This window comes from Eschrichtius robustus, chromosome 14 (assembly GCF_028021215.1).
Source record: "Eschrichtius robustus isolate mEscRob2 chromosome 14, mEscRob2.pri, whole genome shotgun sequence".
NCBI classification, from domain to species: Eukaryota; Metazoa; Chordata; class Mammalia; order Artiodactyla; family Eschrichtiidae; genus Eschrichtius; species Eschrichtius robustus.
In genome coordinates, this window is record NC_090837.1 from 16,116,609 (window position 1) to 16,132,487 (window position 15,879).

General features: G+C 40.0%; 1 protein-coding gene across 4 annotated transcripts in view; it reads left to right on the top strand.

Moving 5' to 3' along the window:
* Positions 1-2,640: 2,640 nt before the first annotated feature.
* HECTD4 (HECT domain E3 ubiquitin protein ligase 4) overlaps positions 2,641-15,879 on the top strand; it is a 199,788-nt gene continuing 186,549 nt past the window's right edge. For all 4 annotated transcript variants that reach the window (XM_068562278.1, XM_068562280.1, XM_068562282.1 and 1 more), the window contains exon 1: positions 2,641-2,981. In XM_068562278.1, coding sequence (XP_068418379.1) covers positions 2,805-2,981 — 177 coding nt within the window. In that variant the 5' untranslated portion in view covers positions 2,641-2,804. The remainder of the gene's footprint in view (positions 2,982-15,879) is intronic.

Here is a 15,879-nt window from a genome sequence, read left to right on the forward strand (position 1 = left end):
GCCCAAACCACAAATCCCCCAGTCACCTACCTGTAAATGCACTGCTGAAATTCACCCAAAGATAACATGCTACCTTCCCTGTCTTTCCTTCTGTACCTATAGTCATACATCCTTGTAATTTTAAAAATGCAATCATACAGTAAATACAATTAAATTTCAAAATTTCCTTACTACTTTAGCCTGATTTTTTCCATTCACCAATATATCTTGAACGTTCACTTGTATTAATATTCTTCATAAACATTATTCTGAATGGCTCCATAATATTCCATGTTATGGATATACTGTTATTATAGTTAACCAATCCCACACTGTTGGATATTTAAACTGATTATAATTTTTCCTCTTACAAACAATACTGAGCTGCACATCCTTGTATGTACATCCTTGACTATGGGTCTGATTATTTCCTTTGGACAACTTCTTCAAAGTTGAATTGCTGGATCAAAGGGTATGCACTTTAATGTTCGAAAGTATTCATTCATTCATTCTTTATTAAAACTTTATTTTTTAGGGCAGTTTTAGGTTCGCAGCAAAATCGAGTAGGTGCAGAGATTTCCCACATACTCCCTGCTCCCATGCACGCATAGTCTCCCCCATTTTCAACATCCCCTTCCAGCGTGGTACATTTGTTGCAGCTGATGAACCTAACTGACACATCATAATCCCTAAAGTCCACAGCTTACACTGTGGCTCCCTCTTGGTGTTGTATATTCTGTGGGTTTGGACAAATGTATAATTTCATGTATCCAACATTATGGTTTTGTACATAGTATTTTCACTGCCCTAAAAATCCTCTGTGCTCTGCCTACTCATCCCTCTCTTCCCGCATCCACTAGCCACCACTGATCTTTTTATTATCTCCATAATTTTGCCTTTTCCAGAATATGACATAGTTGGAATCATACAGTGTATAGCCTTTTCAGATTGGCTTCTCTAACTTAGTAATGTGCCTTAAAGTTTCTTCCATGTCTTTTCATGGCTTGATAGTCACTTCTTTTTATTTTTATTAATTTAAATATTTATTTATTTATTTATTTAGGCTGCTCTGGGTCTTAGTTGTAGCATGCAGGATCTTTGTTGTGGCATGTGGGCTTCTTAGTTGCGGCATGCGTGCGGGATCTAGTTCCCCGACCAGGGATTGAACCCAGGCCCCCTGAATTGGGAGCTCAGAGTCTTACCCACTGGGCCACCAGAGAAATCCCAGGTAGTCATTTCTTTTCAGCACTGAATAATATTCCATTGTCTGGATGTACCACAGTTTATTTATTTATTTATTTTTCAAATAAATTAATTTTTTTATTTATTTACTTTTGGCTGCGTTGGGTCTTCCTTGCTGCGCACGGGTTTCTCTAGGTGCAGCGAGCAGGGGCTACTCTTCGTTGTGGTGTGTGGGCTTCTTGTTGTGGTGGCTTCTCTTGTTGTGGAGCACGGGCTCTAGGCACGCGGACTTCAGTAGTTGTAGCACTCAGGCTCAGTAGTTGTGGCGCATGGGCTTAGTTGCTCCGCGGCATGTGGGATCTTCCCGGACCAGTGATGGAACCCGTGTCCCCTGCATTGGCAGGCGGATTTTTAACCACTGCGCCACCAGGGAAGCTCCTGGATGTACCACAGTTTATTTATCCATTCACTTACTGAAGGGCATCTTGGTTACTTCCAAGTTTTGGCAATTATGAATAAAGCTGCTATAAAGTTCCCTATGCAGGTTTTTTGGTGGACATATGTATTCAAGTCCTTTGATACCAAAGAGCGCTTTATTATTATTATTTTATAAGTATAAAAGCAATACAAAGATGATCTCACCTCAACCATTCCAGGCTTGTCCTACTGTGCGTGGCAATTCACATTAACAATTTGGTACTTATTCTCCCGCACATTTTTCTCTACACGCATAGTTCTTTCCTTTCTTGTTTTAGTAAAAGTGGGATGGCGGGCATATTTTTAAGGTGTATGTCAATCAGTGTTGAATACTGATGGAATATAACAATAGTTTTAACTCCCTCTCGGAGCGTTTATTAAGTGCCAGACACTGGACATCAAACACTGTGACCCATGCTTTATCTTCACCAGATTTTGAGTGCTTATTTGGTACTAGAATTTGTAGTAAATATGAAGCACCTACCGTGCGCTTCTACCAAGTGCTTATGAACAAATGTGCAGCGCTTTCTCTGCGCCAGATTTTTGCACATATCTCATTTAAACGTGAGAGTTAAAGTGAACCTCCAGGCTCTGCCCAGGGGCCCAGGGTGGGGACTCCGGCCGGAGAGAGAGGGGTGCACACCTGAGCAGGTGGGAGGAGAGGAGGCGGTGCCCTCTTCTCTTCGTGCACTGCAGACCCAGGGCGCCCTCGAATAGCAAGGGGTGTGGGAGGTCACTCTAAGGGGAAGATTTAGTGGCAGCCGAGGCGGAGGAGGTCCTGCTGAGCCAGCTGCCCCCGGTCCGCGGGGAGGAGGGCGGGGCAAAGCGGGTGGGCGGGGCCTGTATTGTCCGCCCCGCGGGGCATGCCGGGAGCTCCGCCCCCAACATGGCGTCTCACTGACAGTTGGCTACCGAGAGGCAGAGGCGGATCTTGCTGCTCAGGGCGGCGGCGGCGGCGGTGGCGGCGGGGCCAGGGTCTCCGGGGCCAGGGGTGGGAGGATGGCGGCTCGGACCTCCTAGGGCGGAGCTCCACGGGCGAGGCGGCGAGCGGGGCGCTGCAGGCGGGCGCGGCGGCTGCTGCCATGGACTGGTGATCGCGGCGGCTACTGCTCGCGTCTCCCCTGGCCGGGCGGCTGCTCCTCACCGCCAACCCCTCAGCCGGGGCCATGGGCTCGTCGGCGGCCGCGGCGGCTGCGGCGGCGGCAGCCGCGGACTCGGCGCAGTGGCTCTCAGTGAAGGAGGAGACCATCTTCCTGCACGACGGGCTGATCCGGGTCACCGACCTGGCCGAGCTGCCCAGCGAGATTCTCGGGGCCCCGGAGGCCGCCGACACCGACTTGGAGGTGAGCGAGGCTGCCCCTGGCCTCCGCCATCAGATTAGCCCACCCGCGCCGCATTCCCGGGGTCGGGCCCTCTCATCTCCGCTTCACCCCGACCCCGAGGCCCACGAAGGCTGCCCCGGCAGGTGTGTGTGGGCGCCGGGCAGGCAGGTGCGGGCCGCGCCGCGAGCCTGCAGACCACCCGCCTCCCTCCCTCCTCGGGGCCTTAAGCCCGCCGGGGATTTCATTTGTGGATTCATTTTGAACGTTCCGACTCCCAGCATTTTATTAGACCATCACCCGGCACGGCCTTGAAGCCCCGGAGGAGCCGCCGCCGCCTCCTGGGCCCGGTCTCCCTTCCCCCACGTACCCCTTGGACGCACTTCCAGGGCACACCCAGGCTGCTTAGCTTTGGGGACATTTTAATTTTAACGCTCTACACCTCCCCCCCGTCATTCCCTAGTGCTGTGCGTGTGTGTGTGTATGTGTGCGTGTGTGTTTTGTTTGTTTTTCTCGGGAGAAGGTAGTGGCAGCTGCCGGTCCGCGATGGGCAATCCAGCAACTACTCCGTGTCGTGCCTCGGATTGACACGGGGCCTTTGTCAGGGAAGCGGGCAGTGTGGACAGCGAGGGGGATGCTACAGCGGCCCTCGGTGCGCTATCCGCAAGGGTCACGGGAGTTCTAGGCCGCAAGGCCTTTTTATGAGCTCGGGGGTCGCGGAGAAGCCCAGGCTTAGGAGCTGTGGCAGGTGCAAAAGCAAATCTCAGCAATTGTGCCGCTGGGTTTGGGGTCAGAAGGAAACCAAATATGCTGGGTGGATGGGAACTTTCCACCGACTTCTCTTGGTTTCGTGTTTGCCCAGGGGTGGCAGTACTGGCAGGATCGGTTCATCGAGGCACTGCTCCCCCTCCACTTTGTGGGGTGACATTTTGATGTGTAGGTAGCATGGGGTGTCACGAAATTCTTGTTGTCGCAAGGAAGACTCTCTGGGGTAGGGCGCAGAGAGGATGGCTTGTCTTCTGGCTATAAACGGAATGCGAGGAATCTTTTGTGTTTTGCGGTTTTGCGGGCACTTTGGCTTTCAGCACAAGGAACATTTATAGAAATGGATTAAAACCCATTACTATGTGTTTCTGGAAACGGCAGTGATGGGATCCCGTTGGCGGAGACATTTGGACGTGTCTGAGATGCGAATACGTTCCTCTATATTTTTGTGTCTGGATTTGAGGTTGAGGTTACGGCATTCCCATTGTGAACTCTTAATGACTTATTTTACAGTCTGGCCACCAAAAAATAAGGCATGTGCAAATTGGTAGGGAATTCCTAACATGGAATCATAGTTTTATTATGTCTCATTTGGGCCTTTTCTATAAAAAGCAAGGTGTGTCTGAGGGTCTTATATGCTTAAAAACTCAAGGGGCATTATGCTATGATGGTGGAATCTTTTGATTTAATTGGTTCTCTTGTATGTGAAATGAGGAAAGCAGATGCTCTTTGTTCCTTAGAGACAAAGTTCACAGATCCAAAATTTCTATATGTATGTAACTTATTTATTATTAAAAAGTGTAGGGTTAGTTAAAAATACCTGAGCTGTTAAGCTAGCTTTCCTAAGATATTTACTGTACAAATGTACTGAGTGTTTGTCAGGTATTTCCACAGAAGAATGATTTAATAGAAAGAACCTCTCCGGCCTGGAAGATTTTTTAAAAACTTAAAAAATTTTTTTATGGTCTGACCTCCCAGAAACCAATATATGTATGGGTGATAAACATTTCTGAATGTAGTCAGAACTTTTTTCATTTCTTTCCATATGTTATACAGGCAACATAGTATCAGGAGAAATAGCTAAGAATGTTTTTGTGGCTGTTAGGTTTGTGTTTTGCGTATTTAATGATAATAATATTGAGTAAGTGTATCCTATGTGTCAGGCATTGTCTTACTAAATTCTCCAAGGGATCCTGGTTTAAAAAAAAGTGGGGAGGGATCCTGGTAGCTAAATATTGTTACCTGCTGTAACAATTGTAAATATTGTACCCATGTACAGATAAGGCAAGTAAAGTACAGAGCAGGTATGCAACTTGCTCAAGATCACACATAGTTGGAGAAGAGAGCCTGGACTTTAACTCAGGTCTGTTCGGTCTCAAACATATCTGCTCCTAATCATAATATTCCACTACCTTCGTGCATGTATGATACTCATATTTGTAATTGTTTTAAGTTTAATAACTGGGTAAAGATAGGGTAATAAACAGGTATCTTTATTTCCTTTCTACTGACTTACTCTTTTTACATTTGAGGAAGATTAGAGGTTCATCAACTTTTTAAAAACTAACTTCTGAAATGCTACTACCCCTATGAGGCTCTTCCAAGCCTCTCCGTCTACTGGACATCTGGGTGGAAAATGACCAATTTTTACAGGATTTTATAGTTATATAGAATCTTTCAGTTAACAATTTTGGATTAAGAAAGATGAGACTCAAACTGAGGTGACTAATTTATGATTGGCAACCTTAACGCGTAAGACTGCACTAGCTGCAATAGAGTCTCAATTTTAGAGCAAGGAGGAACCTTAGAGATACTTGTTTCTCTCATTTTAGAGAGAAGTTATCTGAGATCAGGAGAGGTTTTGCTTGGTAGCATAGCTAGTTATGGCAGGGCAAGTGACTAGACCCTGGCTTTCCTGGCTTTGAATTCCAGTGTTCTTTTCACTATGTAAGTGCTGCTCGAAGTTAAATGTCAATCCGAAAAAAGAACCCATCCTAAGAAGTAGATCAGCGTTAACTTAGCATTTTAATTTAAGCAACAGCAGAGAATTTGAATTAAAAATTTTCTTCTCAGTGAATTTCAAAGGGAAGGTTTTTTTGTTTGTCTTTCAGTCAATAGTGTTTAATCAACAAATTCATTAACAAGTGTTTGTGGAATTCAGAGGTGAGCTGAGCCCACTTTCGTGGGTGTTGGGGACATAGCAGGGGGTAAAATAAAATCCTTGTTCTTAAAAAAGCTTTTATTTTAGTGGGGGATATAGACAATAACAAACTGTCAAATATAGGACATGTGAGTAATATGTCAAATGATAAGTGCTATGGAGAAAAGTATAGCTGGGTAAGAGGGATGGAGAGTAATGGTGTGGGGAAGGGCTCTGTTTTACATACAATGGACCAGAAAGGAAAGACCAGGATGGCATTTGAGACCTGAAAGAAGTGAGAGTGTACCATATGGCTACTGGGGGGAGCACATCCCAGACAGAGGACAGCAAGAGCCAAGTCCCTGAGAGGGAAGCATCCTTAGCATCCTTAGTGTGGAGCTCTGAGCCCAGTAAGCAAAGGGGGAAAGGAGAGTGAGTGATGGGAGATGGAGGCCGGGGCTGCAGATCAAGTAGGGCCTTGTAGGTAAGGACTTTGAATCTACCTGAGTGAATTAAAGATGCAGAGTGAAGCTCTTTCTTGGCCTTTGAAATAGTTATCTGTATTTAATGTTTTTGGCAAAAAGCAGGCAGGAAATTTGTTTCTAAGTGTTGAAATAAATATAAATTCAAGAGAAATAAAAAAGCAATAGCTCAAAAATGACAAATATTATTGAATTTTGCATTACATTTCATAGACCATTAGTCTTTTTAAAATTAAGGGAATTTACAAGAAAAAAGTATTAGTTTCTTTGTGGAAGTTCCAAAAGAATTCGGCTTCCTGTCTCATTTTTCTTTACAAATTCCAGGCGGGGACAGGCGTCGTACATCTTGATGTTGATAGAGAAGCTAATTGACTTGCTCAAGGTGGCCAAGATATTTTTTACTCCGTAGTTTAGATTAATTTTGAACCCAAGCATTTTGGTTAGTGTTTCTCATCTTTCATTGTGTTTGTTTGTAAGGACACCCCCACACCTGCCCGCCCCATTCAAAGACTTGAACATGTATGTTCATGTTCATGGCAGCTTTATTTGTGTTTGCCAAAAACTGGAAATAATCAAAATGTCCATCAACAAGTGAATGGATAAACAGGTGTGGTACATCCGTATAATGGAATACTACTCAGCGATAGAAATGAATGAGTTGTTGATGCTGACAACTTGGATTTATACTGAGTGGAAGAACCCAGTCATACAAGAGTGCATACTGTAAGATTCCATTTATATGATGTTCTAGGAAGTGTAAACTAATCTGTAGTTATGGAAAGCAGATCAGTGGCTGCCTGGGGATGAAGGCAGGCAGGAAGTGTTGGGAGACAGGATTACAAAGGTGCATGAGGAAACTTTTGGGTGATGGCAATGTTCCCTATTTTGATTGTGGTGATGGTTTCATGTTGTATGTATACATATGTCGAAACTCCTGAAATTGTACACTTTAAATACGTGTAGTTTATTGTATGCCAGTTATACTTCAGTAAAACAAGCAAAACCCGCAGAAGCCCAGAATGCTTTACGGATGTTATTTAGGACGTGAAAAAGGCTCAATAGGTCTTTGGGTTTGTTTTTTGTTTTTAATCATGTAAGGGAAGGAACCTTTGGGTTTAGAGGTGATCAGCTTAAATAGTCAAGGCTTTGAATACTTATGTTACACTCAAGTGAAAGCTTTGAGATGATATTTAAATTCATAAATGTTGATCTGTCCCCCTAGGAGGATACTACCCCCTGTTTATCCTTTGGTCAGAATTCTTTGGAAAGTGTTTATGTATTTTTAGAGAATTCCAAATTCTAGATTTGGAGGAGTTAATGAATAAATGAATAAACTGCCTTTGTTCACCAACAGAATTAATTATCAGGTAATTAATGAGCACTAGAATAAGAGTCACTGAATCTTGGTACTGTGTTCTGTGACTTCAGCAAATGGCTCAAAATTTCTCAGGTGAAAGAATATAAAAAAAGAATGTATATATGTTTATAACTGAGTCACTTTGCTGTCCAGCAGAAATTAGCACAACATTGGAAATCAACTATACTTCAATAAAAAAAAAAAAAAAAGGAAAAAAAGAGCTCTCAGGTATGACTGACTAGCTGTAAAGTTAGGACGAAGTATTTGAAGACTGTGGGAGGCAGTATTGCCTAGAGGTTAAAGTCAGGTTTAAAGAGTCAGACTGGGATTGAAACTCTAGCTCTGCCCGTGACCTTGGGCAAGTTCAATTACCTTTAATAATCCCTGGTTTCTTCCACTGCAACTTCTTTGTCATCATTGTCACCACCTCTACCACCACGAGGACAACAATGTCAGCATATTGCATGCCAGGCTCTGTGCTAAGCACTTCCCACCCGTTATCTCATTTAATCCTCACTGCAACTTTATGAGGTTGGTACTATTGTTATCTTTATTTTACAAATAAGGAAGCCATGGCACAGAAGTGAAGTAACTTGACGAAGGTCATAACAGTTACTAGTAAAGCTGAGGCTGAAATAGATCTGTCTGATTCCAGCCCAGGGTGGAGGCTTCAAAACCATTGTTAGACTGCCTAGTCATCTGTAAGAGGGGGATAATAACAGGGTTAACGTAAGGATTAGTTAAGGATGGATGTGATTATGTACTTACAGTGTATGAACTCTCTTTGGAAGGTGCTATGTTGCTGAGAAGTTATTTTATGTATATTCAGTTAGCTGCCCATTGTATATGAAAGCAAAACTATCCCATCAACAAATTTTTTTTCCTAGTAGTGAATAGTGGAGATAGTGCTTTTTTTGGTGTGTTTGTGATCCCTTTGGAATTTTCTTCTTTCCCAGTTTGTTTGGAATCTGGCTGGCAGATGAGATAATAGTCTTCATTTCAGTTTTTCTCCAATTGTATGCCTAGGGTCTTGCTAAATAAATCAGTTTTGATTATTATCTGTCTTCTTGGCTTCCATATTGGCTGCCATAAAATACCACCTGTTGGCCAGGGCTACTGGGGGGATTGTCATGCACCTGTTCTTTCCTAAGTCACATAAGGTACCTGTGGTGATAATTATGAAAGGACTGTCAATTCCTGAAAGTGCCCCATGCTTTCTCCTCCCTCCCCCCCTCTTTCTGGCTTGTTTTACAGTGGTGATGGTGGGGTGAACACAAGGAGTGTAGTCTGCTTTGCAAGATGTTTAGTCAATAGTTGTAGACAAATGTAAATAACAGCAGGTGATCAACTATGGGACAAATGCATAATTACTTCAGAAGGAGAGAAGACTGCAGAAATTGTATCACTATTACTTTGATGCTGCATTGTTAACATTTTTATGTATTCATTAAATTCTTTAAAAACCAATACATAAATACATTCTTATAAAAAAATGCAGGTTAAACTGAAGTTCCTTTTGACTACCATCACTAGTCCTGTTTCCATCTACTCCCCACCCTGGTTAAATCAATGATAAATTTTTTTGGTATATTCTTCAAGACCATTGTTGAATGGGTATGTTTATGTGTGTGTGTGTGGGTGTGTGTGTGTGTGTGTGTACATAACACTTTTTATTATTTTTTCTTTTTTGCGTAATAAATTTGATTCTAGGGACTTCCCTGGCAGTCCAGTGGTTGAGCCTTCGCCTTCCAGTGCAGGGGGTGTGGGTGGGTTCAATCCCTGGTTCGGGAGCTAGGATCCCACATGCCTTGCGGCCAAAAAACCAAAACATAAAACAGAAGCCATATTGTAACAGATTCAATTAAGACTTTAAAAATGGTCCACATCAAAAAAAAAAAAAAAAAAAGATTTGATGCTAGACGTATCATTCTTTAACTTGCTTCTTAAAAAAAATCAATGATATGTTTTGATTTTTCTATGTCTCCACATATAGATCTATTGCAATTTTTTAAGTGCTGCGCAAGACTCCAGAAATGCCATAGTTTATTTAGCCGTTCTCCTACTGATGAGTGTGTTAGTTTCCTGTTGCAATGCTAACACACTGTTACAAACTTAGTGGCTTAAGACAACACAAACTTATTCTCTTACTTTTCTGGAGATCAGAAGTCCTAAGTGAGTCACATTGGGTTAAAGTCAGGTGTTGGCAGATCTGGTTCCTTCTGGAGGCTCTAGGGGAGAATGCATTCCCTTGCCTCTTTCACAGCTTCTAGTGGCCACCTGTATTCCTTGGCTTGTGGCTCCTTCCTCGAACCTTCAAAGTATATCACCCTCGTCTCTGATCTGTCATCATATCATTTTCTCCTCTCACTGACTCCTCTTGCATCCCTTTTACAAGGACCCTTGTGATTACATTTAGAGCCCACCCGGATAATCCAGGGTAATCTCCACATCTCAGGATCCTTAATTTCATCACATCTGCAAAGTCCCTTTTGCCATTTAAGGTCACAGCCACAGGTTCCAGGGATTAGGATGTGGACATCTTGGGTGGGGGGGCGGTGGTCATTATTCAGCTTACCACAATGGGTATTTTGGTTGTTTGAAATTCAGTTTTTCACTATTAAAAATGGTCCCTCAGTGCACATCCTTGCACGCCTGTTTGTGCCTATGTGGGAGTATTTCTCTAGAGCAGTTCCTGAGAAGTAGAATTGCTGAGTCATAGGTGACCATTTTACATTTGAATAGACACTGCCAAATTGCTCTCCACAGTGGCTTATACCAATTCATACTCCCAAGTAACAGTGCTTGATAGGACCTCTTTTCCTCACACCCTCATAGAGACCATTTTAGAACTTATGGATTTGCTTAAATTTATCATTTGCTTAAGTCAATGGCTTTCACTCCAAAAGATGAGTCCAATAGATACAATTGGGTACCTGGACCTGCATGCCAAATCATGCTCAGCTGAAAGAAGCCACGGTTTTCTGTTAGTGCTGCCTAGCTGTTATCACTTCACTTCAGAGGACTTCTCTTGTGGCTTGATCGCCTTCACCTCCTGGCATGTACTCATGTTAGTCAGTAATCCAGTTAATACAGACTATGTCCATATATAGGCAGGAGAGAACAACAACTTTGTATTCTGATGGTCTGGGGATGCTGCCAGAGGCCAGCAGAGCCAGGGAGCTGCCCACCATGGGAAGAGATGCACTGGCCCCTGAAGTGTGTTCAGAGGGCATAGCAGTTGTTAGGCAGACTATCTGGACTCAGATTGTCTTAAAATTTTCTCTCTTATATGCCAGTATAAGGAGTAATTCTATGTTTTTCTGACCTATATAGAAATAATTGATAGTAAGTTCATTATATTTTTATGCTATCAAAACTTTTTTGATTATAAAGAAGTAACACATGGATGTTGTAGAAAATGGAGAAAGCACTAAATGTGTAAGAGAGAAAAGAAATATCCTTTGATTGCACTATCCAGAAATAGCCATATTAACTAATTTTTTTTACTATTTCCTTTTTAAATTCACATTTATATATATTATTATAAATAAATCCAAAAGATTTTTAGCGTTTGGAGTGTCATTTTCTTTTTTTTTTTTTGCAGTGTTTTTTCTTGATAAAGTTTGGTAAATTACAAATTTGTGGTAATTATTAAAGTGTGTTTCAATCAACTATACTTCAATAAAAAATTTTTTTTTAAATTTAAAAGCAACAACAACAATAACAACAAAAAAGTGTGTTCCTGCAACATGTTATTATTGGCAGTTTATAATTGAAAAGGATTTTTATAGTGCTGTTATAATTCCCCTCCCAATAATGTTGAATACTTGTGTGGAGCTTTGAGTTTATGAAGTGCTATTAAGCACAGTTGTAGAATAATTGTGATATTTATTATTTTAGAAAAAAAGGCTTAATGTTCCATGATGGGACACTTTGAAGTGGACACAACTTGAATCCCTGGTGTTTCTACTGAAACCTGCAATCGGCTGAATTACCAGGTCAGAGCACAATGTGTAGCAATTTTAGATTAACAACAAAGAGATACATAATTTGCAAACTATTTTATGCAAATTGTAGGTTTAGCAACACTAATAACTACAGATGTGTGGTTCAAGTAGTGGTTTTATACCAACAAAATATTAACATTCAGCTTGTATTTGTAATGGATCTTTTCTGTGTTTACTGTATTTTCTTTGAGCTCTGTGGTTTGCTTTACTGATTTCAAATGAACAAAGTCTCATATAAAAGATACAGCTATTTACAGGACAGACTAGAAAATCTGGACCTCCTATTTCTATTGATATATTTGCTTTTCTTATTCCTGAAATAGAATCATTAAGGATGTTAAAGGAGAATCTGTCAACATATTTTCATCAAAACAGTGGCCTATAATAGAATAATTACCTTCTTTATTTCTTGATACTGATTCCTTCCTGATCATCCAGTTGTGGTGTGGCTGAAAGACAACTTACTGGTTTGTTTAATCTAGAAAGGAGCAAAATGGGTGGTGGAAAGGTAAAAATACATTTGGGGAGCTTTGGAGGGAGAATTTTTTTGGATGAGCTTGTAATAAAAGTTTGCTTTCCCTCAGGAGTTCCAAACCTGAATAGAATTCAGGGCGGTCTGTGAACTTGGATGGGAAAAATTATATGTTTATTTACTGATACCTTTAGCTAGAACTCAGCATTTCCTTCTATTATGAATGTAGTCAACAAACTCTAGTAGTATTGGCAGTACCTGTGACCTTGTAACCAGTAGAAATCATAGATATTTTCATGTCATATTACAGTTGTTGAACATATCTTGAAATATTGTTTATGCTCATCTCACCACCACTTAGAAATTATGGCAAGTATTAGATCTTGTTATTCAATGTACTAATAATGAAGCTCCTATGTTGATATCACAAATTTGTTTCTTAAAGTATTTTGGTACCTGTATTTTAGTATACTGTAATTGGTTTCTTATAATTCTGTGTATTTTGTTTTATGCATTTAAAAATGTAACTGGAGAAAGGTTGGTAAGCATCACCAGACTTGTGAAGGTTAGAGGCCCCTGAGATAGACTCTCTTTCTGCCAGCATCTCTCCCTTTTTTGGTCGAAGTTTGCTGACGACTAGCATAGTTTGCAATTGTTTGAAAGAAAAGTGAACCACATTTTGGAAAATCCCTAATGTCTTCTGTGGTAGAAAATGTTATTTTTCTACAGTTTTTTCCATTATCTACTAACTGTAAGCTATTAGTGAATAATAATTTTCTTGGGTAATCTGATCTTTGCCCATTTGCTAAATGTGGTATCATTAACCAGGAAACTATTTTTTTTAAGAAAATTAAATACTTGCTAAAAAGTGACAAACAGTTCTTTTGAAATAGAACAATTTTTTGTTCGCCAAATATTTTGGTTTTTTCCCCCTTGTCTGGTCAACTGAAACTATGGGAATAAAAATTCATCAACATACTTTATATTGGTATCTTATACTGCTAATAATGAACCGTTTTAAACAGGTGGCCTCAAGCAGTAACAGTTGGCATCCCAGGAGAACAGTATTTTTCAAGTTCGAAATTCATTTTGCTTTCATCTTCTCCATAGAGTACAGTTATGTGATTTTGGTTTCATTTATTGTTCAAGTTGTTGTTTTACGCTTGAATTGTCAAAAGTTTAGCAGTTTTACTTAAGTAGCCTCCAGAACTGTGCTGTCCAGTGGGTAGCTACTACCCACATGTGGCTATTGAGCACTCGAAATGTGGCTAGTCAGAAGTGAAGTGTGCTGAAAGTGTAAAAGATACATCAGATTTTGAAGACTTCACACAAAAAGGATGTAAAATATCTCCCTAATAATATTTAAATGGATTAAATGTTGAAATGGTAATATTTTGGATATGATGGGTTAAATAAAATATGTTATTTAAATCAAAATATACTAAAATTAATTTCATCTATTTCTTTTTACCTTTTTAAATGTGGCTACTGGAAAATATTAAATTCCATATGTGTTTCACCTATTTCTATTGGCCAGTGCTTCTGTATACAGAGGGCAGCAAGCTATGGTCCTCATGGTCATATCCAGCTGTCTGTTTTTGTAAATAAAGTTTAATTGGAACATAACCAGTACGTTCATTTACATATTATCTGCCTTCATGCTACAATGCAGAATTGAGTATTTGTGACAGAGACCTTATGACCAGCAAGCCTTCCAGGGGCTTCCATATATACTATTTTCATTTCATCTTTTCAGTGGCTCCGTGAGGCAGTAGAGGAGATATTTATTATTTTAGAAAAAAAGGCTTAGAGAAGCAAAATGATTTGTACAAGGTCATATAATTAGGACTCTTTCATTTCTTGAGTGATTTTCCACTATACCTCTGCTTTAGGTTGCACTTGATCTTAATAACCTATTGTCTCTGAGACAGTAGTTAATGGCAGCTATTTTAAATAAGAACTACGCAGCCCAGCCTACACATGGCTGCCAGAGTAATCTTCCTAAAGCAATTATGTTACTTTCTTGCTCAAATCTTCAGTGGCTTCCCATTTCCTGCAAAATAAAATAATAATTCAACGTAGCTATGCTTTGGCTCCATCTGCCTTTCTAGTCTTATATCATTAATCCTTGCCCATCCCCCCCTTTCCCCATATTTTACAAACTCACCACATTTACTCCTACGACCTTGGCTTAAGGGGTTCCATTGCCCTGCGGTACCCCACCTCCACCTTTGGAACACTACTCTTTATCCTTCAAGTGGCAGATCAAATGCCACTCCTCCATGAAATTTTCATGATGCCTACAGTTAGAAGCAGTCATACTCTCTTCTGTATCTCCATAGCACTGCCTTATATATACTAAAGTTATTTCTTTGTATCTTGATCACCCTTACTATATTATAAGCTCTTTGAGAACAGCCATTTCATATTGTATGTTGAGTACCTACTAATATAGTAGGAGCTCCAACTTTGGATATTGATTGAACTGAATGTTAAAAGGGGCATTTAAAATGTGTGAAAGAGTGTGATTTAATGAATAATATCATGAGTTGAGGACATAGGTGAGGAAAAATTCGTTAATAGAGAATAAGAATAGGTAGTTATTTTTGGTGAACTAAAAGTAGTTCAGGTGAGACTTTAGGAATTTTAATAATTGCAGTTATGCTTTGCATTTTAGATACGAAGAGAGAACACATCCCAACAGTTTTCATAAATGTTGTTAATGCTTGAATGTGGATAATATGGGGTTAAGACCTTTGATTTTGTGTAGAGCATAATGACTTTTGTGTAGAGAATGATGGATTCCCAAGAGATTTCTGAAAACAGCTAGATTAGAGGGAGTCAATTGAAAATACCTGGCTTTGCTCATCATTCGAAAAATCTTAATGAATTTGAATGAATTTTTGTTTAACTTAGTTGTTCTGTGGTTAGGTAGTGAACTTGAGCACTGCTGTGTTTATTTAGAACATTTCCATGTAGAGATTTTTTTTTTCAGGGTTTTCAGTCAACTGTGTCCATTTACCAGCTTTTATTGAGTGGCAGTGCCTTGAGGACTGAACTGTCACTAAAGTTATATTATAGGATTTAGCATAATCTAGTTACTGATTAGCATAATAAGGCTGCTAGTCATAATTTAAAACATTACAAAATGCTTAAAATTTTAAAAATTAAAATGTTAGAATTTTAGAAAACTTGCAAGATGTAAAAAAAGTATAAAGAAGAAAATAATATTACCACCTAGAGATGAGTTTAGTTTGTATTTTAATGTGTTTCCCTTCAGACTTTTTTCTATGCATGTACACTTACACTTCTATCTCATGTACCAGAGATATTTTAAGAAATCAGGATCATTATACATTTTGTGTCTTGCCTTTGTCACTTAACGTTAATGTTATTTGGGGGGCATTTCTCCAAAACTTTCAGTATTGTTGAGAATATAATTTTTAATACCTGCATAGATATTAAAGTCTGCATGGTATTTCATTATATGGATGTTCAATGATTTATTTACCCATTCCTCTATTGTTGGATATTTAGTCAATTCTGTTGAAACGTTTTTAAAGTTAGGGAAGTGGTTTTATAAATAGTGAAATTCTTCTCTTTAAGTATGCTATGACACACATATATGACCATCTAGGTTTATTTACCATAAGTCAGAATGAGAAGCTTCAGAACTGTGCCGTAACTGTATAAATTGAT